At 44.1% G+C, this 26,039-nt stretch overlaps 1 protein-coding gene across 4 annotated transcripts in view; it reads left to right on the top strand.

The window, feature by feature from the left end:
• LOC117462757 (macrophage mannose receptor 1-like) overlaps positions 1-24,888 on the top strand; it is a 46,720-nt gene extending 21,832 nt beyond the window's left edge. Inside the window, exons 17-34 of one of the 4 annotated variants that reach the window (XM_034105064.2) lie at positions 5,907-6,070; positions 6,187-6,248; positions 13,915-14,015; positions 14,149-14,291; positions 14,442-14,547; positions 19,545-19,672; positions 19,949-19,978; positions 20,149-20,184; positions 20,492-20,527; positions 20,653-20,755; positions 20,992-21,030; positions 21,473-21,705; positions 22,275-22,440; positions 22,747-22,917; positions 23,025-23,138; positions 23,734-23,892; positions 24,050-24,079; positions 24,167-24,888. In XM_034105064.2, coding sequence (XP_033960955.1) covers positions 5,907-6,070; positions 6,187-6,248; positions 13,915-14,015; positions 14,149-14,291; positions 14,442-14,547; positions 19,545-19,672; positions 19,949-19,978; positions 20,149-20,184; positions 20,492-20,527; positions 20,653-20,755; positions 20,992-21,030; positions 21,473-21,705; positions 22,275-22,440; positions 22,747-22,917; positions 23,025-23,138; positions 23,734-23,892; positions 24,050-24,079; positions 24,167-24,411 — 2,066 coding nt within the window. In that variant the 3' untranslated portion in view covers positions 24,412-24,888. The remainder of the gene's footprint in view (positions 1-5,906; positions 6,071-6,186; positions 6,249-13,914; positions 14,016-14,148; positions 14,292-14,441; positions 14,548-19,544; positions 19,673-19,948; positions 19,979-20,148; positions 20,185-20,491; positions 20,528-20,652; positions 20,756-20,991; positions 21,031-21,472; positions 21,706-22,274; positions 22,441-22,746; positions 22,918-23,024; positions 23,139-23,733; positions 23,893-24,049; positions 24,080-24,166) is intronic. The other 3 variants (XM_034105061.1, XM_034105062.1, XM_034105063.1) reach the window with 3 other exon arrangements.
• Positions 24,889-26,039: the final 1,151 nt, after the last annotated feature.

The raw sequence follows: 26,039 nt of genomic DNA, 5'->3' as shown, positions 1-26,039 counted from the left end.
CTTGCATTTTTTTTGTCAGGTCCTTCTCGAAACCAAGTTGGATTAAATTTGCTTTCCGAGTGTGAGACATGCTCCTTCGGTGCTCACTGAAAACGTTTTTCAGTGTGGAAAAAGAGTTCTCACATAAAGCTGTCGAAGCTCCAAAGGTAAGTGAAACCTTAAATGCGGTGAGAACACTTGGCATTGCCTCAAGCGTCGTGTGGAGATGACCAAGTATGTTTTTCAATGTCCATTTCCCATCCTCTGGTGGTGTGATGCTGTCCACGTGTTTAAGAATCAGCTTTTTGGCCACAATGAACTCAGCATCCACGAGCGTGGTTCCAGTCAGTTTAAGCAAAGGTTCCACTTTTTCGGGCTCCAGGAAGAAGCTGCTTTCCGGGTTGAGTGAAGCAATAGCCTCCATGAATGCGCTGTTTCGCTCTCCAAAGCGGCGCGCAATTTCTCCCGTAACTGCATCAATGCAGCTGTAAAACAGCCGCCGTTTCTCTGTCATCTGGTTGTTTTCTTGTGTTCCCACTCCCACTGTCTCTTCAATAACATAATCCTCCAAAGTTGTGTTAAGAGTTCGCCTTCTCTTGGTGGGACCGGGATGGATAGTATCATCCGCTCTCTCCTGTGCGCACTCACTCCACATCTCCGTGAACACCTTTTCGGTGCGCAGGGCCTCAACACACTCTTTGGCAGTGTTGACAAGCTGTACTGCCGTTTCAAGGTCCATTTCCTCTGACTGCATCATCCTGTTAGCTGGCTCAAGCAGGGACAATATCTTGCATATTATCTGGGTGTGGAATTTAAAGCTTGGCTTTAAAATTCTGCTCAGCAAGCCTGCTGCCTCCATCCTCAAGTCAGCTGGAAATGATGCAGAGTTTTCAACATGTCGTAGTAGTTCCACTATATCCTGAAAATATTTCAGAATAATCTGAACAGTGGCCAGGTGCCCTGTCCAGCGCTGTTCGAGTAAACGCTTCAGCGTGTTTCCCTGGTAATGTGCAGCAACGGTGGGCTTTCGTGTGAACTTGTAGAGGACATTACAGATGTTGAATAAATCCTCAATGGCTCTCTCACCGGACATGGCGTGAACAACGACCAAGTGTAGCTGGTGGTTGAAGAAGTGCACATATGGGATTTCTCTGCCCAGTTCATCTTGAAGGAGTCTTTGAACCCCACCGTGTCTCCCCGACATAAGACTTGCCCCATCGTATACCTGGCGGAGAATTGTGTCTGTGCTCAGGCCAGCTTTGCGTATTTCATCAATGAGTGTCTGTGTGAGGGTTTTTGCATCACCTGCAACTGCTGTGGCGATTGTCAAGAGCCTCTCTTTTATGACATAGTTCTCATCAACAAAACGCAGTACAATTGAAATGTTTTCACAGCCTGTTGGGTCTCGGGTTCCATCCATTTTGACAGTGTAAAAGGAGTCGCCTATTTCCTCAACAATATGCTCCGTTACAACTTTGCTCATCAGGTCATTTATTTCGTTTTGTATATCATGGCTTATATAGGAAGCATTTTTGGGAATGGTGGGGGCAATTTTCGCGAGTTCTGGGTCCTTTTCGATGGTATACTCAAACAATGACAAAAATAACCCACTGCCAAACTTGGACATGCACTCTAAAGAGTCGTGGTCACCTCGGAAAGGAAGATTGCTGGTAGAGAGAAAAGTCACAATGTCAATAATGGAGCCCACGTAATATTTGTTACGAGCCAGCTGATCTTTGTTGACAAGAGTTGTGATTTCCTGACCAGTCTCGATGCGCATTTGTTTTTCTCTCCACAATTTCTCACACACTAAATGTTCCTTGGAAGAGCTGTGTTTGCTAAGACCCGTGCCCTTTTGTAAGGCATGCTTCCAGTCTTTGAAGCCTTTTATGGTGAACGATGAGTCATGATGATGAGCCTTAAACGTTCTGCATGGGAAACAGTACGCAGCATCGCCTTTTACGGAGTATTCAAGCCAGGGTCGGTTTTGGTACCATGAGCTGGCAAAACTACGGTTTTTCCCGGAGAAGAGCCGAGAGGGGAAACTATCCAGGACTACCTGTTTTGGTGTATCCACGCCAAGGTCCTCTGGAACTAGAAAACTAAAATCTCCAAGATCACGAGCGTTTCGAATGGGAGCTGGGCCTGGGCTGCTAATGGATGAACTGCTGCTGCTGCCCGGCTCCGAAGAGGCTTCGTCTGCAGCCTGTCCTCCTACAAAAAACGACCATATAGGTCGATTGTTCAGCAGCTAAATACGACCGAGAGTCACGTTTTAAAGTGTAGCACCTCTAGTGGTCGTGTAAGAAACAACATGCTCCTGTCGATTGCAAACGCTCCGGAGGGTCGTTTATTCACAAATAACCCTCTCTGGAAAATCCTAAATTGTGGAATAGTTTGGCCATTAAAATGCTTTTTTATTAGATTTCTAGCGAGAAGTGTATATTGTACTTTTATAATCTACGTCCAGTGGATGTGTAGGATCTACAGTTTGATAGATATACGAAGATGATTTGAGGTCTCGCCAGGAGAACGTGTACTGTATATGGGGCAACTTCCATGTAAAGTTAGCGTGGGTGAAAACAGTATTTCCGGTCTCGAAGTTTTCATAATAAAACCGGAAGTATTCCCCACACTGTCAAATGATTACACAGTGATATCTCCATTACTCATCCACTAAAAAACATCAGTTTATCCTTGTTAATTACACAATATTGATTGGTGTAAATTGTGTACAATGCTTTTGTGTTTTTAACCTTCGATTCGGAGAAACAAATTGTTTTTTCGGAGTTTAGACACTACAGAGTTTCCGAAGACACTACACTACCCAGAATCCCCAGCTATCGTTTGGGACTACAACATCCGCCTTGCTTTACAAACCTTGTGATTAGCCCTCAAGCTCTGTGATTGGATATTGGAGTGGCAGTGCGACAAGGTTACGCTGTCAAACAGCTCTTTGAAATGGAATGGAACCACGCCAGACTATCCAAAACTGGACTTGGACGGGTCCAGCCCGGCCCTCCCCCCCAGAATTACACTTGCTGGCTATTGTGTGTTTCGCAACATGTTCTATGGCACGTCTCTACTGGGAAATGTAGTTTTAAAAGACGTTTTCGTATTTCCCACAATTAGAAGTTGCCAGTATTAAACTGTATACATCCCTGGAGGTTTAGGGGACACGAAACACATTGGTGTTATCAAATTTAAAACATATAATTAATACATGGGTGAAAATTGCTTGTGTCCATAATGGGCAGCATTAATACCACATGACAGCTAAGGTCAGAAGAGCTTTATTTAACAGCTGGTCTTATGTATGTGACCCCTCCTGTTGTTAATTGATAAGCCTGAAACATGCACTTGTCAAGGTTCAGCTGCACATTTAGCAAATATGGCAGTAGCCATCGATCATCTTAAGTTAAGATACTTTATTGATCCCAAGTTGGGAAATGTTTTTGTTACAGCAGCATGTACTACTTTGTTCTACTCCACTACAATTCAGAGGTTAACCTGGTATTTGTACTCTACTACATTTATTTTTGTTACTTTGCAGATTCTGATTAATGATGTGAAATATAAACAACCCTTACATCAGACTTTAGTTACACCTGAGTAAAATTCAGCCTTATCAGTTTGTCTGTTTTGCACATCCTCCTGTTAATATCTTTGGACGTCCTGCACTAAACTGTTTTATTGTAGAGATCACTACAGTATCTTCTTGATATTTTCCATTCTATATTTCTATCATTGACCCTTATTTTGTATGTAGGCTACTCTTAATATTTAAATGTTTTCATCAAATATAACTTATTCAACAACTAAATTCAATAACGTGCTTTAACCACTAGGAGGTGCGGTTTAGACAACCTGATCTCACCAGAATGCGTGACTCCACCACGACTCCTTAACACCACAATGCGTGGTGGAGTCACGAACTTTGTTACATTTGCGTGTCGGCACCACGCAAACAACCCCAATGTAAAGTGAATGAGGCTCCTTTGTCGTGGTGCACACACGCATTTCTACAACGTGCATTGTGTGTAATGCAACTGTTATTTTTATTAAATTAGTTAGTTTTTAAGGAAGGCCAGAGCTTCAGCTGTGTCAAATAGATTGTTCCCTTCAGTTAACGTTATTTAAAAGATAATGATCATGTCCCCTGTATTGTATTACGAGCGTCCATTCCCATTGGATAACGGAGAATTTTACACCCGGAAGTAAGTAGCCTATTCTCCTTACTGTCGATTGATTTTACAGTGATATCTGCACTACTCATCGACTAAAAAACACCACATTGTCCTTGTTAATTACACAACATTGATTGGTTTGAATTGTGTACAATGCTTTTGTATTTTCCCCCTTCGATTCGGAGAAACAAATATATTTTCGGAGTTTTTGGACGGCAGAAGACACTACACTACCCAGAATCCTCAGCTATCGTTTGGGACTACACCATGAACCCCGTGATCAGTCCTCAAGTTCTTTGATTGGTTGACCTCCAACTGCATTCCATATGAAAAAAAACGTTTCGTAAAAGAGAAAATCATACTTTATTCAGCAGTGCTTGCTTTACTCTTTGATAGTCATCACATGAATGCATTGTAAAAAAAAAAACACACACAACTCAACTCTCGCGCTCAGAATTTCATAGCAAAATAAAAAATTATATTATACTAATGTTTCAACATAGTTTAATACAAAAATAAATGGTATGACAAAGCCCTACAAATAACAACAATAAAAATAATAATACAAACATTTAAAAAATATTTTTATATAATAATTTTTTTTAATCAGCCCTGATTTCTGGGCGGGCTCAAATCCTGGATGGGCGGGCCCGGCCCCATGGGGCCCGCTCATGACGCCGGGCCTGCCCCAGACCCCCCCAATAAAGCAAAACTGCACGTTTCAGAGTGGCCTTTTATTGTGGCCAGCCTAACCCCCTAAACGCACCAGGAGCGTCTGCGCTGCGTTACGGCCGCGCCGCGGCGTTCGCAAAGATCGCGGCCACTCTAGTCAATGGGTGCTATTCCACCAGACACACCGCGCTGCGCCGCGGCTCGAAGCGTCCCAGAAGCTCCTCGCCGCAAGGAATTTCTAAAATATAGGATGAATCCTATTTTTGACTTATTTTTGATTTATCAACAACAACTGCGAGGCTGCACACACGACGCTCCGCTTCCGCAACGTTTTGAAACGTGCCTGGTGTGTTAGGTCGCAGGAGGATGTCGCAGCGTGGCGCAGACGCAGCACGGCGCAGACGCTCCTGGTGTGTTTAGGGGTAAGGCACACCTGTGCAATAATCATGCTGTCTAATCAGCATCTTGATTTGCCACACTTGAGGTGGGATGGATTATCTCGGCAAAGGAGAAGTGCTGACTATCACAGATTTTTTCAGATTTGTGAACAATATTTGAGAGAAATGGTTATTTTATGTATATAGAAAATGTTTTAGATCTTTGAGTTCATCTGATGAAAAATGGGAGCAAAAACAAAAGTGTTGCATTTATATTTTTGTTCAGTGTAGTATGGAAAGTTAGCTTGCTTACTGAACACAGATGAGCCTGATGGAAATGTTAGTTTTGTAGCTTTTTTCATAAGGATTGGACAAATTACAATTGTAACCGATAGATAGATATATATTATCCCAAGTTGGGAAATTATTTTTGACAGAGGTTATGCTAGATAAAAAAATCAATGGTAATGATTTAGATATATTTCACTGGACAAGAGAACACTTTTCACACGCTGGTGGGGCTGGGAAACTCACAATGGACTATCAAAGTGAGAAGGATTAACCCTCTGAGAATCATGAATGTCTCTACAACTTATAAAGCCAAGCCACTTGAATGGCCATAAAGCAACTGAAATCTGGACAAGCTGTACACATTATCTGTAATAGAAATATATTTGTGACATGTTTTCAGACTACAATAGGACCTCAGACGGGTGGCTAGAATGGAATGGGAATCAGTATTATATTAACGAGAATACGATGGCTATGGAAGAAGCTCGTCACTTCTGCCAAAAAAGGCATAGTGACTTGGTAACGATCAACAATGAAGCTGAAAGAGTCTTTTTATGGAAACAGGTGAGTGACATTTTTTCTACATGAATGACTTTACCCATTGGCCATAGCATTTAAACTAACAACATACTGCAAAGTAAGTACTGCTGGTCTTACTTTTGCCCTTTGTCTGTGTGTAGGTGTCCAGAACTCATAGTTTGTACTGGATAGGCCTGTACGTAGATCTTGATGGAACATATGGGTAAGCATTACTCAAATAATGAATATAGGACTAAACAAAAAAGGAAGAAAAGTATAAAAACTGCGACATGTGGATGATGTACAGTGGGGCAAAAAAGTATTTAGTCTGCCACCAATTGTGCAAGTTCTCCCACTTAAAGAGATGAGAGAGGCCGGTAATTTTCATCCTAGGTATACCTCAACTATGAGAGACAAAATGAGAAATAAAATCGAGAAAATCACATTGCCTGATTTTTAAAGAATTTATTTGCAAATTATGGTGGAAAATAAGTATTTGGTCAATAACAAAAGTTCATCTCAATACTTTGTTATATACCCTTTGTTGGCAATGACAGAGGTCAAACGTTTTCTGTAAGTCTTCACAAGGTTTTCACACACTGTTGCTGGTATTTTGGCCCATTCCTCCATGCAGATCTCCTCCAGAGCAGTGATGTTTTGGGGCTGTCGCTGGGCAACACAGACTTTCAACTCCCTCCAAAGATTTTCTATGGGGTTGAGATCTGGAGACTGGTTAGGCCACTCCAGGACCTTGAAATGCTTCTTACGAAGCCACTCCTTCGTTGCCCGGGCGGTGTGTTTGGGATCATTGTCATGCTGAAAGACCCAGCCACGTTTCATCTTCAATGCCCTTGCTGATGGAAGGAGGTTGTCACTCAAAATCTCACGATACATGGCCCCATTCATTCTTTCCTTTACACGGATCAGTCATCCTGGTCCCTTTGCAGAAAAACAGCCCCAAAGCATGATGTTTCCACCCCCATGTTTCACAGTAGCTATGGTGTTCTTTGGATGCAACTCAGCATTCTTTCTCCTCCAAACACGTCTAGTTGAGTTTTTACCAAAAAGTTCTATTTTGGTTTCATCTGACCATATGACATTCTCCCAATCCTCTTCTGGATCATCTAAATGCTCTCTAGCAAACTTCAGACAGGCCTGGACTGGCTTAAGCAGGGGGACACGTCTGGCACTGCAGGATTTGAGTCCCTGGCGGCTTAGTGTGTTACTGATGGTAGCCTTGGTTACTTTGGTCCCAGCTCTCTGCAGGTCATTGACTAGGTCCCCCCGTGTGGTTCAGGGATTTTTGCTAATCGTTCTTGTGATCATTTTGACCCCACGGGGTGAGATCTTGCGTGGAGCCCCAGATCGAGGGAGATTATCAGTGGTCTTGTATGGCTTCCATTTTCTAATAATTGCTCCCACAGTTGATTTCTTCACACCAAGCTGCTTACCTATTGCAGATTCAGTCTTCCCAGCCTGGTGCAGGTCTACAATTTTGTTTCTGGTGTCCTTTGACAGCTCTTTGGTCTTGGCCATAGTGGAGTTTGGAGTGTGACTGTTTGAGGTTGTGGACAGGTGTCTTTTATACTGATAACGAGTTCAAACAGGTGCCATTAATACAGTTAACAAGTGGAGGATAGAGGAGGCTCTTAAAGAAGAAGTTACAGGTCTGTAAGAGCCAGAAATCTTGTTTGTTTGTAGGTGACCAAATACTTATTTTACCGAGGAATTTACCAATTAATTCATTAAAAATCCTACAATGTGATTTCCTGGATTCTTTCCCCCCATTCTGTCTCTCATAGTTGAAGTGTACCTAGGATGAAAATTGCAGGCCTCTCTCATCTTTTTAAGTGGGAGAACTTGCACAATTGGTGGCTTGACTAAATACTTTTTTGCACCACTGTAACTACTTGAATGTTAGATTAGTAAACTAAATATTAATTAACTTTTAGATTTGTTTTGGTCTTCACCAACTCTGGAATGGACACATCAGTTTGTTGAGCATGATAGATGCTCCATTTTGTTCACCAGCTTCTAACTTTAAGTGTCTGCCGTTTAGTGGCGGGCAGGTGGTATACTGTCGGTTCATCCAAAAAACTGCTTTCTGCCATTGCTGGTAAGGCAGATGATAAGAAAATATTGATCAAAAGGAGTCTAAAGGGCTTTGGAGAGCTGAGGGGGACTGCTGGGTTGGGCAGTAGTTATGTGGATTGTCCTTACAAGCAACCTCTTACACATTGCATTCTTTTTCTGAAAATGTGCAAAGACAAAAATATATAGATATCAATTATCAAGCAGTCAAATTACTTCTTTGCACAAAATCTAGGTTCTCATTCATAACACTCCGTTCGATGTCTCACTATGGGATGCGCCTCATCGCGGAGCAAACAGAAGCATCAATCTCATTACGCCAATCCTGATTGGCCGGTGATTCTTGACGTCAACGTCAGGGGAAATCACCCCCTATAAGTAGCCTGCGCCACGACGCATGCGTCATTCAAACACCTCTTCTCGCTTCAGAGCACATCTCGAACGGTAGCCGGGCTAGCTTAACAGTCCACAGACTGAACCCAAAGCTAATTTCGGTCGACGGGCGTTAGCCGGCTACCCGATTCTCTCACAGAAGAGTATTATAGTCAACCTCGCCGTTCTTCCTCTGGAGTAAGGTAAGGTTTTGACTTCAAGTTAGCAACACACCAGTTGCTAACTTGTGTTTTTTCCCTCACTACCGACACCACGGTACCGAGGACACTTTTTTCTTCTCTCTTCCACGGAGGAGAAAAGGATTACAGGAATATTACCATACCAGGTAATATCCTTGAGAGAAAAAAGACCCACGCTGTCCTTTTTTCCCCCGGATTAAAGACAGATCGGTAAACATTTTTTTCTCAAACGTACCTGTCATGAGCGGACCCTCTCCACGCCTCACGGCGAACGAGATGGATGCCTCTCCCCCTCACACCAGAGGAGTCAGGAACTCGGAGGCTCGGCGCTGCGGTTGCAGGTTGAAAGTGTCAGGCACAGACTCACACCAGATCTGTTCGTCCTGCCTCGGGCTGGAACACGCCCAGGAGGCCATCGACAACCCCGGCTCGTGCGGACATTGTGCCCGCCTCACCGTGAAGAGCCTCCACCGAAGGTTAGCGCAACAAGTTAACCTGTCGGGACGGGACCCCCTCATGTCCACTGATCCGCCGACCGGCAATCAAGACACGGGGACGTCTGCCGCAGAGATGGAGCCCCTCACCGCGGTCTGGGGCTCACCGACAGCGGCACCCGCAGAACCGGAATCCCAGGAAGCGTCATATCAGGCCGAGATCCGGTGGCGGCAAGAAACGCGGGAACGGGGCCCCACGCTATACCAAGCTGGGGCTCCCGACTGGACCTCACCACGGTTTCACCCGCGGAAGATGTCCTGGAGTTAGACTGCATGGAGGACGAAGAGTACACCTCTGAGTTCCTCCTGTCTGACTCGGATGAGCAGGAAGACGACATCTTCATGTCATCGACTCAGGCTGCAAAGCCGGGAGCGATGGCTGCTCCCCCGGGCGACAGCACACCAGCTTCGCCCTGTCTCAGTATGGACCTACAAGCCGTGTGTCAGCGCGCTGCGGCCAAACTAGACATCCCATGGCCCGAAGTGGCCAAGGAGACCTCCAGGTCCCGTTACGAGGGAAAACTTTTTTCCCAAACAACGAGGGCAAAGAGGCAACTCCTCCCGGTCTTCCCGGAGATGTTGGATGAGGTGTCGGTCTCGTGGAGAGACCGGCCCTTTAGCAACAAGGCCCCAATCCAGGGTGCCCACTCCCTTGACTGTGACGGTATGGAGAGGCTTGGCCTGCTCCACATACCACCTATGGAACCGACCTCCTACCGAGGATGGGCCAGCCGCCAAGCAGGAACCCCACGCTGCCAGCAAAAACGGACCGATTCCAGTCTATCATGACGGAACGGGCCTACAGAGCCGCAGCATTGTCCGCCAGGGCTCTGAACGTTTCCTCGATGCTAACCGCCTACCAAGCGGAGCTCTGTGAGGATATGTCGAGCAATCCTGGACCGGCCACTCTGGACGAGATAGCCGCCGTCACAGACATTTGTCTCCGTGTCCAACTCTGCGCCGTCCAGGCCAAGGGCAAGGTAATGGGGATCATGGTGGTGCAGGAAAGAGCTAGATGGCTCAACCTCACCAACCTCCCAGACCGGGAAAAGGAAGAAGTGCTTGACATGCCCATCGTTCCCGAGGGGATTTTCGGCTCCGCTCTCGCTTCCATGCAAAGGAAGTGCGAGTCGAAAAAGAAGGAAGACGAGGCTCTCCACCTTTGTCTCCCTCGAAGGGTCCAGCCGCGGCCTTTGCAACGGCGGCCCTTCGCCCACGCTGCACCGCGCTCTGCTGGGTTCAAAGTACCAGGACAGCAGAGGGCGCAGCCCGCCCCGAGTCCCCAGCTCAGGCAGGAGACGAGGGCGAGTTGGTCTAGAAAATCGGCTCCGGCTCCGGCTGTAGCCCAGGCACAGCCGACCCAGAATTTCGGCCAGCAGGCGAGGAAGAAGAAGCGAGCGGCCTGACAGCCCCTCCTTCTCCCCTCCGTGACGGAGCTGGAAGTTCCTTCCCCGGCTCTAAATGTGTCCCCGCCGCCTCGAGAGATGCCTCAACGCCATCCTCAAGTCCGCACAAGACACATGTCACATCGTTATTGTCTGAATAAACCATTTTCCGCTGACGCATCCAGGCTCCGGCCAAGGGCGCAGCCCAAAAAAATGAAAAGAAAGACAATAAACAGTCCGTTAACCATAAATCCCCTTCTGAGAGCAGCTACGGCCTCTCTCAAAAGGCGGATAATAAACGGGTCTGTGAAGGCACCACCGCCACGCGCATGTGCAGTGCCGGTTGGGGCTTTAAGGGCACTACCGCCACGTGCGTACGCAGTGCCGGCTAGAGCTGTAAAGAACGGCCCGTCAATCCTTCCCCTTTCAAGAGCAGCTACGGCGTCTCTCAAAGGACGGATTATTGACGGGTCCGTGAAGCCACCGCCACACACATGCGCAGTGCCGGCTGGGGCTTTAAGGGCACCACCGGCACGCGCAGGCGCAGTGCCGACTGGAGCCGTGAGGGCACCACCGGCACACACATGCGCAGTACCGGCTGGAGCTGAAAAGGCACCTCCGTCACGCACATGCGCAGTGCCGGTCGGAGCCATAAGAGTGACATCCCAGCTGGCTCTAAGGAGCATACAGCAGGGGATACTCACGATGTCTGCCTGGGCTTCTCAAAACAGTTATAATTTATCTGTTTTCACAAGCCCAGAGAGAGTCAACCCACATTCTGGAGAGAAGGGTTCTCTCTCTCCCAGAAAGAAGGGTTTTATCTATAAAACCCACCGGGCGGAGTCAGAATACGGAGGAGAATGTCCTCGTAAAGCACCCGCTCAACATGGGCCTCATAATAAAACTAAACCCCGAACGCCACGGCTTACGGAGAGTTTTGGTGATTATGAAATGCGTAGTGGCACTACACCCGACTTTTCCAGTGCGGGACGCGCCTACGGGTGCAGTCCTTTCACGGAAGGTGGTCACCACGGACGCAGGTCAGACGGGCTGATAGGGGATTTACGAAGGTCGCCCGGTGAGAGGTCTCTAGAACAGAGACTTCCAGCGGGCACGCGTAAATTACCCGGAGCTTTTAGCGGTGTTCCCCACCCAAAAATGCTTCCTGCCTTCTCTCAGAGGACTTCATGTCCCCGTGAGGATAGACAACACGATATCGTGTATGAACCGCCAGGGGAGTTTGCGTTGTCTCCAGTCACACACACTGGCACACAAACTGATCCCTTGCAGCGGCAGACGTCTCCTCTATCTGAGAACGACACAAGTACCGGGAGTTATGCACCTAGGGACAGAATTACTGTCAAAGGGTGCACCACTCTATGCACACTGGACTCCTCATCCAAGGATCGAGAGTCCGCTGTGGGTGCGGAGCCGCGTTAAATCTGTTCGCAAGGGGAGAAAATGCTCAATGACAGCTGTTCTCTTTAATGCACGATTTAAACGCACCGTTAGGCGGGGACGCACTCGTACACGATTGACCTCCGGGTCCTCTGTACACGTTCCCACCCCTGGTTCTGTTCCCCTTAACTCCGGCCAGAGTGAAAGAGCAACGCCACACACGTACTCTGATGTTTCCACCCTAGCCCGCAATATACGGGCTGGCGGGGATATATCAGCTGTTGTGCGGGCAGCCATGGCAGCCCCCACCACGCAGAGACAGATTGTCTCAGGCGGGGAGGGCGATCCTTCACCCACGCCCAGAGCACGGGGCACTATGGGCCTGACCCGTGAGTGGTACAATCTGAATACAGTGGGACTCCCGCAGAAGGTGATAAACACTATTCAGAGTGCGAGAGCTTCCTCCACCAGGTCTCTTTACGACTGTAAGTGGAGGGTGTTTGAGGAGTGGTGCCTTCAAGAAGGGCACATCTCTTTTCAATGTCCTGTCGGGGTGATTTTATCATTCCTACAGGATTTGATCGATAAACACAGAGCTTTTTCCACGATCAAGGTATACCTGGCTGCTATTGCTGCATGCCATGTGGGCTTTGAGGGTAAGACGGCTAGCCAACATCCTTTGGTTTGCCGTTTTATGAAGGGAGCGCGCAGGCTCCTCCCTGTCTCCAGGTCGCTGGTGCCCTTATGGGACCTGGCAGTGGTTTTAAATGGGCTCAAAATGACCCCATTTGAACCCCTGGAGGGAGCTGACATGAAACATCTGTCACTCAAGACAGTGCTGTTACTGGCCCTGGCATCCACTAAACGGGTCAGTGATATCCATGCACTGTCTGTACATCCCTCATGCACTCAGTTCGCCCCAGGGCAAACGAGAGTGTTGTTGAAACCCAACCCCGCCTTTACACCAAAGGTGGCTGGTTCGTGTACCCCAATTGACATTGAGGCATTTCCTCCGCAGCTGGTTTCCTCCGGGGAGCAGCAGCAGGATCTATTGTGTCCAGTCCGGGCTTTGCACACATATATGGACAGATCAAAGGAGCTTCGTCTTAATGATCAACTCTTCGTGTCCTGGGCTGAACCTCACAAGGGTAAGCCTGTTACTAAGCAACGACTATCCCACTGGATCGTGGAGGCGATTGCTTTGGCCTATACGAGTCAGAATCTGCAAGCACCTTTGGGTCTGCTCACTCGACTCGGGGCCTGGCTACATCCTGGGCTTTGTTCAAGGGTGTTTCCATCCAGGATATCTGTGCGGCGGCAAGCTGGTCTTCGCCACTCACTTTTGTCCGCTTTTACAGGCTGGACGTCTCCGCTCCAAGCGTGGCCCGAGCAGTGCTGGGCACCTTGTTGAGTCGGGACTCCACCTGTTAAATTCTGGTTGATCGGTGATTTTCGAGATAAGCTCGTCTGGCAATACGGGAGCTACAATATCCCATAGTGAGACATCGAACGGAGTGTTATGAATGAGAACTATAGGTTACTTACGTAACCCCAGGACTCAGAGTAACATGAAGTGAGATGTCTCACCAGACGGCCCTCCTTGCTATGGTGAAGCGAGAAGAGGTGCTTATTTTGAATGACGCATGCGTCGTGGCGCAGGCTACGTATAGGGGGTGATTTCCCCTGACGTTGACGTCAAGAATCACCGGCCAATTAGGATTGGCGTAATGAGATTGATGCTTCTGTTTGCTCCGCGATGAGGCGCATCCCATAGTGAGACATCTCACTTCATGTTACTTTTAGAATGGGGTTACGTAAGTAACCTATAGTTTTTGTATGCCTGGATTTAAGGGCATAGCTCATTTTGTCATACTATTTTGCAATATAACAATTCTAACATTTAAATATGATAATGAAAATAATGGATATGTCTTTTACATTTCAAAAAGGTGGATGGATGGTACTCCAGTGGTGTTTCAAAGGTGGGATATAAATCGACCTGATTCTCAAAATTATTTTGAGAGCTGTGCTGTCATGAGTAACGATCTGGGTGAGTAACTTAAAATTGATTTTCTCTACTGGCATTCTTATATATATATGCATGTTATAAAGAATTCATCAATAGTAACAATTAAATGCATTTTTGCTAAACTGTTATTTGATTTTTTTTTATTGGCTTACAGGGTTCTGGCATGCTTATAATTGTGGGTATGAGCACAAGTCAATTTGCAAACGAACAGGCTCACCACCAGCCAACGCCACTGTAGCACCAACAGTTCTTCCAAAAGGCGGCTGTCCAAAAAACTGGAAACAATTTGACTTAAAGGTCAGAAGGCACTTTTTATTATTGTTATTGTTTTTGGCAGGGTGGGGATACAACCCATTTTTAGCATGAAATGGGCCTTCAATCTAACAAAGTATTTAACTCTTGTAGCTATATAAAAAAACTCAAAGCTGTTTTTAATTGTTCCCCTAGTGTTACAGCATCATTAATACACAGAAAGAGACGTTCAATGGAGCAGAGACACAATGCAGAGCAATGGGAGGAAAGTTGGCTTCAATTCTCTCAAGAAAAGCACAAGGTGTGTTTTATGGTTTTTTATAAAATTGTAGACCCTCCAGAAAAACGCGATTCTGCGATCGCAGAATTTACCGCAAAATGGCGCAGATTTTTAAAAGGCCGCATATTTATCCAAAGGCCGCATAATCCCCGCATTTTTCCACACAAAATTGAGGGGGAAAAAAGCTAACTCGTCTTGACGTGATGATGGTGATGATGATGATGATGATGATGATGATGATGATGATGATGAAGGTAAACAACACCGTAGAGCAGTGGTACTCAACCTTGTCCTAATCAGGAGCCACATTGACGAAAAAATATTTTTACAAGAGCCACAAACCAAAAACGCTCCTTTCCTCCCTGAAACCATTATGCATTTGAGAATATGGATAATAGTAATATGTTACTCAGGAATGAAAAGCATAATGTACAGTGCAATAACTGTGATTTATTATTTTCACTGCAACCACAAAACACACATTGCTGACTGCCCATAACAACAGATAACAGACAGCATGTTTAATGATCATCACAGGATGCCTCTGTCGCTCTTTCACTCGTATTAGTGTGGAATACGTTTTTTTGAGCAGTTCGGTTCTGTTTGAGTCTCGCCAGCTTTTCCGCCCTCAACTCTCCACCTTTCGGAAAGTCGGTACTGAACTTCGGGTGTTTTGTGTCGTGATGGCGCTGCAAAATGGACCTTTTTAAATTGTGAAATGACGTTGTCACAAAGCAGGCAGATGCATTTTCCCGAACCGGTGGAGACAAAGAAAAACTCGAGTTCCCAGTCCTCTTTAAATGTTCGATATTCCTCTTCATATTTTCGTTTCCTATATTCCTTTACCATTTTTGCATAGTGCTGTAAGCTATTTTTCCCAGTGTGACGGAGCAATTATCTTGCGCACCTGCAATCAGAGCGCGAAACCTGAAATAATTTGTGATTGGTTGTTCAGAGGGATGGGGGGGGCGGCTTAATAGACTGATGTGTGTGATGACTGATGTGTGACTGATGTGTCTGCTGACAATGTTTTTCATTTTTTTTTTTTTTTAAATGTAAAGAAAAATGTTTTTAAATGGGACTTAAAAGAGCCGCAGCTAGTCTTAAAGGAGCCGCATGCGGCTCGCGAGCCGTGGGTTGAGTATCGCTGCCGTAGAGTGAACGTGTGGAGCTCACACGAGAGAAAAAACATCAAGATGAAAAAATCGAATCCATCTCATTTACCGACGAACATTTCTGCTAAAGACCGGGCAAAGCAGTACCCCGATGTCTTGCACGAAAGTGGGGGGAAACTATTCTGCACCCCGCGCAACTGTGTGTTGGAGCCAAGCGGCAAACTCTGGGGAACAGCCGAGACGCCAATACGGAAGTGCCACACACTGCAGTTCATACATGGGCCGCTAGGGACTGGCTGCAAAAAGGAGCAATTTCCATAGACCCCCATGTTAAAATGCCCAACTTTACAGCAGAAAAAAACATGTTTCTACCCATGGATGCAATAAATCTTATTATCGATATAGTTAGATTCCACCTTCATGATTATGAATCTGTGAGTGCATTATTTTTTAACACGACCCTTTTATTTATATTAGGTCTTAAAGTTGTTGCATAAATTAGGGCGTGGTCACTTTGATGGACATGTATATGCCTCACTGTCAGCTAACAGCAACTTGTCCACTCTGCTAGGCTACAACCATAGAGGCTACAACGTTAGTTAGTCATAGTACTGTATTGACCCTTTAGCTTTAGCCGTGTTCGTGGTGATTGTGCCTTTTCTGGAATATTGTTACAAATACCAGACAATTAAAATGTCGTGCTGTGCGCTTGAATGTACTAACAGAACTTCCAAGAAGTCTAAAATGATAATATTATACATGTTAACCCCGTTCGCAGGTGTTTGTGTGCTTGGTAGCTTAGCTTGTTACTTATTAGCCAGCTAAGGACGTAACCCTTTATGCATACATATACATTTTAGTTTATGATTCAGCCTTGGGTAAGACTTTTATAGTCTATGGCTATGACGCCCATAATGCTAAACGGGAGCAAATGTTATTAGGGGACCCAATTATCCCAGTGGTGGCTGCCGGAGCTAACGGAGCCGCAGGGGGCTAGCTCCAGCCGGCGTCCCGGAGCTAGCCCACTGCGGCTCCGTTAGGTCCGGGCGGTGGAGTCCGTGTGTTCTCAAGGTGTGAATGACAAGCATTAAGAATAACAAAATATAGCTAATTCTCTTGCAGATTGTCTCATTTGATTATGAATGTAACGTTTATATAGGGGAACTACACTGTTAGCAGTAACTTGGTATGCATGTATTTCATGTTAGCTTAGCTTCTTAGCCTGAGCTAGCTCTGTTTACTTCCAGTTCGGAGGCAGCAGGTCCCGCCTCGGCTCCGCCTCTTTGCCCTTATTTGGAGCAGGCGGGATTAGACTCTGACGTTGCTGTCAAGCCGTTAGTGGCCGACTCCGCCTACTAAGGGCTTCACGGCAACTCTGCAGAATCCTATGGGTGACGTCACGGACACTACGTCCATTTATATATACAGTCTATGGTTGGAGCATAAGAGAACATCGACGGTGACGACCCACTTTGATTCATTCAAACATTCGAAAATGCTTTCTGCTGCTGCGGACAAGAAAGCCAAACAACTCACGTTCACCGAGGCATCAACCTCCAAAACCCTTTCGAGGGCTACAAGAAACGAGGTGAGAAGCCTACAAGATTGAAGCTGGTCAGATAACGAACAAGTAAATGAAAACAGAATGAGGCGGAGATGTGTGTGTGTGTGTGTGTGTGTGCGCGCGCGTGTGTGTGTGTGTGTGTGTGTGTGTGTGATTAAAATATCGCAATTGCTTTTACTGTGGTGACCACCTATTTAACCACTGGGACATAATTCAAACTTGGAACTACAGTTGCGGTTATTGTTCCCACACGGACATGTTATGGGTTACCTATAAATAGTGTGTGCCCTCTTGGCTCTCTCTCTTGTCGACCCGGGCTGCGACCTGACAACATGTCCTTTGCAGCTTGTGAATAAATTACTATTCTTGCACCTTCCTTGCACCGCCTCTGACTCCATATCTCTCGGCACAACACTATTTATAGGTAACCCATAACATGCCGCAGGTGAGGACCGGGCCATGGAACGGGCCATGAAAGGGGGCCGCAGGAGAGGGCAGGGGCCCTAACGAGGGCGAGGGCACCGGGGCCGGGCCGCAGTAGGTGTCGCGGAGAACCCAGCAGGAAAGAGCGCAGGCAGACGCACAACGGCGGTGGGCACGAAGTCCTCGGCAGGCGTCGAGGTATCTCCGGAAGAGAGGAGCAGTCCCCCCGGGAGGAAGGAGAGCAACCCGGCCGCAGGCAGACATGCCGCGGCGGCGGGCATGAAGTCCTCAGCAGGCGCTGAGGTATCCCCGGGAAGCAGGAGAGGCCAGACAGGGTCCCGGAGCGCGCCACCCATGGACCGATGGAGACTGGGCGACGTCCGGAACTGTCGAGGCGAGAGGGGGTCCAGGAGTGCGCCAACCAGGCGCCGATGAACGTGAGTGGCGTCTGGATATCCCCGGAAGGCAGGAGAGGCCAGACAGGCTCCGGAGCGCGCCACCCACGGGCCGATGGCAGCATGGGCGATGTCCAAAACCGTCGAGGCGAGACGGGGTCCAGGAGTGCACCACCCAGGCGTCGATGAAAACGTGAGTGGCGGCTGGAACCGCCGTCGAGGTGGTGAAAAAGGAGAGAGTGTCCACATGAGGTCAACCGGCTGGTCGAACCTCCTCTCCTGCACCAGAAAAAAAACTCAAAAGGGCCGATAGCCGTTAGCACTAGCCGTCGTTAGCCCCACGTGGTTAGCCGCTAGCTGGCAGCCATGGGTAGCTGCCAGCCGTCGTTAACCCCACGTGGTTAGCAGCCGGGACGTGCAGCCGCACGCCCCGAAGAACAAACCCACGAGGTAGCAATGGGGTTGCTGGTCGACCCAGCAGGTCGTGCATCGTCCCCCCGTTGGATAGAAAGCCGATGCGGGAACGGCGAGCAACTTCTCCAGCCTTCTGCGGAGCGCGCACCGAGCCTCAGTCCACGTGCCGGCGGCAGCCACGGACATCTCCAATCAAACCCCAGCATTTAGAGAAAGCAACTCGAGTTTCTTTTGCCGTGTTCGGCTCCGTCCCGGAAACTTCTCAAGACGTGTCAGGGTCACCAGTGTAGTGCCGAGATATATGGAGTCAGAGGCGGTGCAAGGAAGGTACAATAATAGTAATTTATTCACAAGCTGCAAAGGACATGTTGTCGGGTCGCAGCCCGGGTCGACAAGAGAGAGAGCCAAGAGGGCACACACTATAGGTAACCCATAACATGTCCGTGTGGGAACAATAACCGCAACTGTAGTTCCAAGTTTGAATTATGTCCCAGTGGTTAAATAGGTGGTCACCACCACATTACAATAAATAAACATTGAATGTGTTTAATTGAATAGTAAAGGGGTTTAACGTTAGTGGCAGGTTGTGTGTGAGAGAGAATAAATAAATAAGACAGCTCAATATTTATTTTTTCCGCATATTTCGCAACTTCCCGCAATTTCACCGCATAAAATCACATAAAACCCTGCATGTTTGATCGCATAATCAAGGATTTTAGCCCGCATAATCAAGGATTTTAGCCCGCATAATCAAGGATTTTAGCCCGCATAATCAAGGATTTTTGCCCGTTTTTCTGGAGGGTCTACCATTGGTGTCCAAATAAAGACAACAAATAAAACAGACATTAGGATTGAGAAATTGAGACATTTGGCTGGGTTCATAAATATTTTTCTTTAATCTGAAATATTTGTCTGGATTCTGCAGGCATACAATGTATATAAAGTTAGTTATGTAAAAGATCTCAGCTCTAACAGGACACTGGACTAAACCAGCTAAAGCCAACTGATTTACCAACCAACTATTTTGACTATTTGAACTATATATAGAGCATACACTGAAACATTTAAAATCATTATTGATATGATGAATATGTTTTACATTTTCAGTATTTTTGACTACTCAATTGGCTGAAGCACCTACCACAGACCTGTGGATTGGTTTGCATTTGACACGTGTCTCTTCATTTCTCTGGATTGATGGGCGACCAATGAGATACACCAACTGGGAAATCAAAGTAAGTGGACCCAATACGTTTCGGATTCAAATTTTAAGTTAAAGAGGCATCTGTGTCACTACTAAAAACGTTTTTCTAACATTTCCTCTTTTTTTTTTACTGTTTTCCTCTTGTTGTTTCCTCATCCATCAACAAGCAGGATTCATAGCCAGTTCATGGTTATTAACATATCTAAACTTAAATAAAGAAAAATATTGTCAATTTAGGGCTTTGATAACTGAGGTAAAATGTTTTGGTTTTTAATTGGTAAATATTTCTACCATTATTCCATTTCAGATGCAGTACCCCTTGGACTATGATTATGAGGTAAATATAAATGTTTTATACTTTATTTAAAATGTGCAATACAACTTCTTTTTTTCTGAACTTGTCAAAATACATCACATAAAATCACAATTTCAATTTTTTTAAATTAAGTGCATCTGTGTTGTTCCTTTATTCACACCCATTTCTAAATTCTTGATTTTACATTGTAGAATATTGAATGGTCTCAATATCGAAGGCATGAGGAGGTAATAATTTCTTGACACAATTTAAAATGTAATTCATTAATCTAAATGAAAAAATAAATAATGTACATTTAACCCTTTTATACCATCACTGGTCTGAGGTAAATCATTGTTGATACTTCATTTTAAATGATTTAAACTTCATTTTTTTCTGAACTTGTCAAAATACATCACACTTGTATAAGAAGAGAGTTATTTCACTTGTACATTAAATCACAATTTCAATTTTTATAAATTAAATGCATCTGTTTTGTTCCTAATATGTTTATTTATTCACACCCATTTCTAAATTCTTGATTTTACATTGAAGTATATTGAATCGTCTCTACCTCGATGGAATGAGGAGGTAATATTTTCTTGACACAATTTAAAATTTCATTTATCTTGGAATATATATTTTTGTATATCAATTAATTAATATAAATAAAAAAAATACATTTAACCCTTTTATACCATCACTGTTTTCAACAGCGAAATTGTGGTGCTTTGTCTACCAATCGTGACGTTGGTATTGGAAAATGGATTAAAAAGTCCTGCAATGACACCAATGGATATGTCTGTCTTCAAAATGTTGGTGAGCCTTTCCTTGGCCCTTTCCCTTGAGTGTTTTTTTTGTAATATACACCGAGATTGATTTAAAAAGATAAGGACTTTCACAATATTGTCTATGTGTATTTGTTACATACAGGGGTTGACATGCAACTTTGATGATCCTGATGTGTCAATATAGCAATGTTTCTATATCATTATCAAAGCCAAACGTTTACTTTTACAACATACTCTGTATTTCCCAACGCCATGCTTGAACAGTGTGGACCCGAATGATCGGAGCTTGCACAAGAACAGCAGGTGAACGCATACGGCGTGTACATGACTAAGAGACTGCTGGTATATTTTAGAACCATTCATTTACAGCAATGATGAAAATACAAAAGTTAATGAGGTCAAATTCAGTATCTAATTTGCAATTGTTTGCCTCACAATAAAACCATCAGTGGATGGGGTCAACCTTTTTTACCTACAACAGCACTAATTGTACCAAAGCATCTAACGATTTATGTATCATGATGAATATTCGGCAATCATCAAGATTATATTTTCGATAATACAATTGCACTTTTTACTGTATTTCAATCACAAGTTTATTCAAATTGGACACTGTTATGCAAATAAGGAATTGTAATGTTCTTTGAAAAATAATCAGTTTCGAGCATCGATGTCCACAACAAATGCCCTGCCTTTAACGCTGGATGGAAACAACTAAATGTGTATAATTTCTCACCCACAACAGATCCTTCTCTCCCAGACTCACCTGAACCTATTCCTACCGACGACTATGTCAAAATATTAAATGACTCCATTAAGGTTGTTACCCAAAATATGAGCTGGGATGCAGCCAAACAGCATTGTGAACGTGATGGTGCAACATTGGCCAGCCTGCGGAACGAATGGTCACAGGCGTATGTTGAGCTGATGGCTTTAAAACTCAATGCTTCTCTGTGGATTGGAATGAACAAAAATCAGGTAATGTTATGTATTCAGATTAATAACATCCACAAAAGTTATATATTTAAAATCTTTTACATATTTTTCAATAGTGTAAAGAAAAATGAAAACAAAAGTGAATCCTTATTGTAATAATTATTAAAGATTACAGATTTGCATTAAAAGATTACTTAAAGGTGGGGTAGGTAAGTTTCAGAAACCGGCTCGAGATACACTTTTTGTTATATTCCATGGAATGCTCTTAACATCCCGATAGCAATGAATATCTTACTGTAAGTGCTTTGACAAAAAATCCATACAAAAATGTCATCTGTGGAAGCCGTAATACTGTAAAAAGTACAACCTTCCATCTCGTGCACGCACAAATGTATCTCGTGCCCTCATTGGGTGTGCATTGCGCGTTCATGTGTGTTGGAGGAGGTGCTCTGTAAGGAAGTCTGAAGGAAGGGGCGGATTCTTTTCGGCTGTGTACTTTCACATTTTAGTGCACTCGAGCCGGTTTCTGAAACTTACATACCCCACCTTTAACAGGCCAATAGTTTGGAATTCCTAAAGCTGAATGCAGTTTGATCAATCTTTGCTTTCAGACTGCCGGATATTTCAGATTTATTGATGGCAGGCGCATCACCTTTACCAAATGGGGTAGAGAGGAACCAAGCTCATTCCGATCTTGTGTGATCGTGGATGTAAATGGAAACTGGATCACTACCGGCTGCAATCAGAACTTAAACAGTATTTGCATGAAGTCTACAGGTAGAGCTAATATACATTTTAATAATTTAATACACAAGTCAATTTTAATGTTAATGTCATCATCATATGGTGTTGTCACAGTACTTGTGGAAACCTGGAAGCAGAGCGCTCCTTACACACAACATCGCTGTGTAAAGAGAACACGCACTTTGCGCTGCTGTAGCATATTGAAGCAGCTCATAAATCTGCCCCATTTACCTTATTATCAAATTGGTGATTACAGTACTTCAGTGCACTGGATTTGAAAGAATGTACTTTACAATAATTAGTGGATCCAAATGTCCTTAATGTCCCTCTCATTCACAGATGTGCCACCAAAAGTGTCAAGCGATTTTCCAGGATTTTGCCCTGACGACCCAGAAATGCAGATGTACACACTCCAGAGAAACAGCTGGCTACAATTTAGGGGTTTCTGTTACCTCTTTTTTACAGACAGGATGAAATGGCCTGATGCATCAGCTGGCTGTGTAAGACATGGTAAGTACCTTCTATGGATGATCTTACACATATTCCTTATCAATTAGCTGTATTTAGTATCAACTAAAGTTTTCTTCGTTTGCTTGTGTGTTTCTTTGTGAATTAAGGTGGAACTCTTGCCAGCATCACAGATCCTTCTGAGCAAGAATTCATTCATAGCAATATTATAAGCTTTCAAGACCAATCCTCTTTCTGGATCGGCTTGTATAAAACCCACAGAGGTACAGTCACATTGTCTGATATTTCATGGAAATATAAATTAAGCTACACTAGGACATAAAGAAGGAACATTGTACTTGTGATACATAAACTCTGAAACAAAAAAGGTTAGACGATTGCTATTAATAATATATTTATTCCTGCAGAATACAGAACTAAAAACAGGCATATAAACTATGTTCAGTTAAGAAAAAGAGTATGAAACAAATACATCTATATCCATTAAAATGTTTGCATTACATTTGTAAGTATAATGTGAAAGGAATTGATAAAGTGCAAACACTGAGAGGACTATAATCAGGTCTGCAACAGACAATAATCTTTCAGCTTGTTTTGATTTTCTGGCCCCAAAACCAACTTCAAGTCAAACTTATTTTCTGATGATTTCAGCAAATGCTCTGATTAACCTGGTAGTGAACACACATTTATGTATTTCTCTCAGCCAAAAAAGAGTTAAAATGAGACGGAACATATTATTTTGTTGCAGTTCGTATTGAAAGGAAAGATATTGAGTGTTCAATTAAATAAATATGTAATCAGGTCCAAAAACAATCTTGAAGTAAAGAAAAAAAACACAACATTTCTATTTGTCCCCAGGCATGTGGCAGTGGTTGGACAGAAGCGTTATGGACTACAGTAACTGGCTTATGGATCAACCAGGCGACCATACTTATGGAGCGATTAGAGTTGGGGATGGTAGATGGATAACAGGGAACCAGTGGTATGACAGAGGATATATTTGCAAAACTGCCAAAGGTGAGATCATCGTAGAAAATAGGACTATGTATGTATAATATATAACATGATGAGAAATGAAATAAAAACATATATTTAAAAATTGATTCAGATGTTAAATAAAATAAATGAGATGCCTTTTTTAAAAGTTTGTATCATATTTGCTATCTTCCTACAGTAGTAAATCAACAAGTGACACAGACAACTGGTAAGATAAATCTATACATGTGTATATTAAGTCAAAAATGTTACATTTGTTCTTGTTGCTCATCATCTACTTGTTGATTCTGTACAGTAACTCCTGGGATGGATCCTCAAACCCGTGGCCACGTTTTTTTGATAGTTTCCCTGGTCATTATTGCAATTGTCATAGGAACACTAATCGCCTTGTTTCTATTCAAGAAGTCTGGCCGCAGCTTGCTTATACCCAAAAAGTTATCAACCCTCAACAACTCTCTCTTCTTCAACAATGAGCGGTCCAAGCCGGATGTGGTTGAAATTGCAGAGGAAGAGAACCTTGGGCTTGTTATAACTCTGTGATGAAAAAAGCAGCAGTTCATTTTCACTTTTGAAAATTCAATGCAGTTGGCAATAACTAGCTTTAATGATGAACAATTAAGACAAAGAATGTTGTATTTTATATTTTAAATCTTTAAAGTTTGTTTTAATTCAAAATTGTGTTTGATTTTAGATTTTATAAAAATGAATTGATTAATAAAATGTAGATGTGCATCTTAATGGATGGGTGAAAAAAAGTGTAATAATTTATTTCTGACATATTTTATCTACATGGAATGGCCTATACCCAAACTCAAAAGAGAAACATCAAATGACGTGTATTTAAGTGGTTGACTTCATTTGGCCATAAACAATGAATGTTTTCAATTAGCATTAATTTTAGTCCACCATTTCTCAGAGAGAGTATTGTGCTTGTATATCCTTTATATTCTGGTTGTGGTGACTGACTGTTTCTTCATGGTTTCACATACTGCGAAACATAAAAATGTAAACATTGTTTATCCGTTGATTTCATAATATGTTCTTTAAGACAAAAACATGAATGTACTATAAAGAGACTTTTAAATCCTCCTAGCAGTGGCAGTGTTCAGAGATGGGGACTCGAGTCTGCGACTCGGACTCGAGTCGCACTTAAGTCGCACACACAGAGACTTCAGACTTGACTTGGACTCGTGACCAAAAGACTTCAGACTCGACTTGGACTCGTGTGTTGGGACTCGTGAACAATCATTGTGTTTTCTATTTTTGGCGTATTAAAGGTGGGGTAGGTACATTTGAGAGAAACCGGCTCGAGATCGCTAGAATTTGAAAATACACAACCGGAGATAATCTGCTAGAGGCTGCTACTTCCTTATAGAGCCCGCCTCCTCCAACACACACGAACGTGCACATGACCAATGAGGGCACGAGATAATTTTGTGCCCAGATGGAAGGCTGACAGGCAGGTAGGCCATCCAGTTATTTTAGCCGGGCTCATTACGCAGACGTGCGCGCCTCTGTTACTACCTCGTAGTAACACAATAGCGACCGGCGGCACACCTGCGGCTGTACCGCTTGTAATTAGGTTCAACTACAAAAACTTCGAAAAAACACCGGCGGCACCAACAAAAGGAGCGCACACTGCAAAGTCTGCAATATCAAAATCAAGGATGCTGGCGCAACAACGTCGAATTTCAGCAGGCACTTGAAAACTCACCCGGAGAGGTCAGTCACATTAACGCATATGGACGGTTAGCAAATATGTTTCGCTCAGCATCAGCTATGTAATGTTAACTTAGCTTGCTACTAGCTTTGTAACTGAATATTTGAAAAGATTAGTGAATTGCTTGTCACACTTGTTTGAGTTGAGTGGCGTTGACATCCAACTCTTGACATGACATAAAAACGGTCGGTAACGTTAATCATTACCCGCTTTTAAGTACTTTTAACAGTTTCCCTGCGGGGGATTAATAAAGTATTTGTGCTACTGATTTCTGATTCTGAAATGTTTTGCTTATAAGCTGTTTGCATTTAGCTAAAGTGTGATGTTTTTCCTCATATTGCATTGCAATAGCCTGTTTAAAGTGATCATATAACAAACAACTAATCAGTACTGATACTGTATGCTAATAGATATAGGAGTGATAATAACACAGTGCTTTGAATTTCTT

The sequence above is a fragment of the Pseudochaenichthys georgianus genome, chromosome 17 (genome assembly GCF_902827115.2).
Source record: "Pseudochaenichthys georgianus chromosome 17, fPseGeo1.2, whole genome shotgun sequence".
Taxonomy (NCBI): Eukaryota; Metazoa; Chordata; class Actinopteri; order Perciformes; family Channichthyidae; genus Pseudochaenichthys; species Pseudochaenichthys georgianus.
Note: the sequence above shows the minus strand (reverse complement) of the source record. Positions and strands in the feature narration are given on the sequence as shown.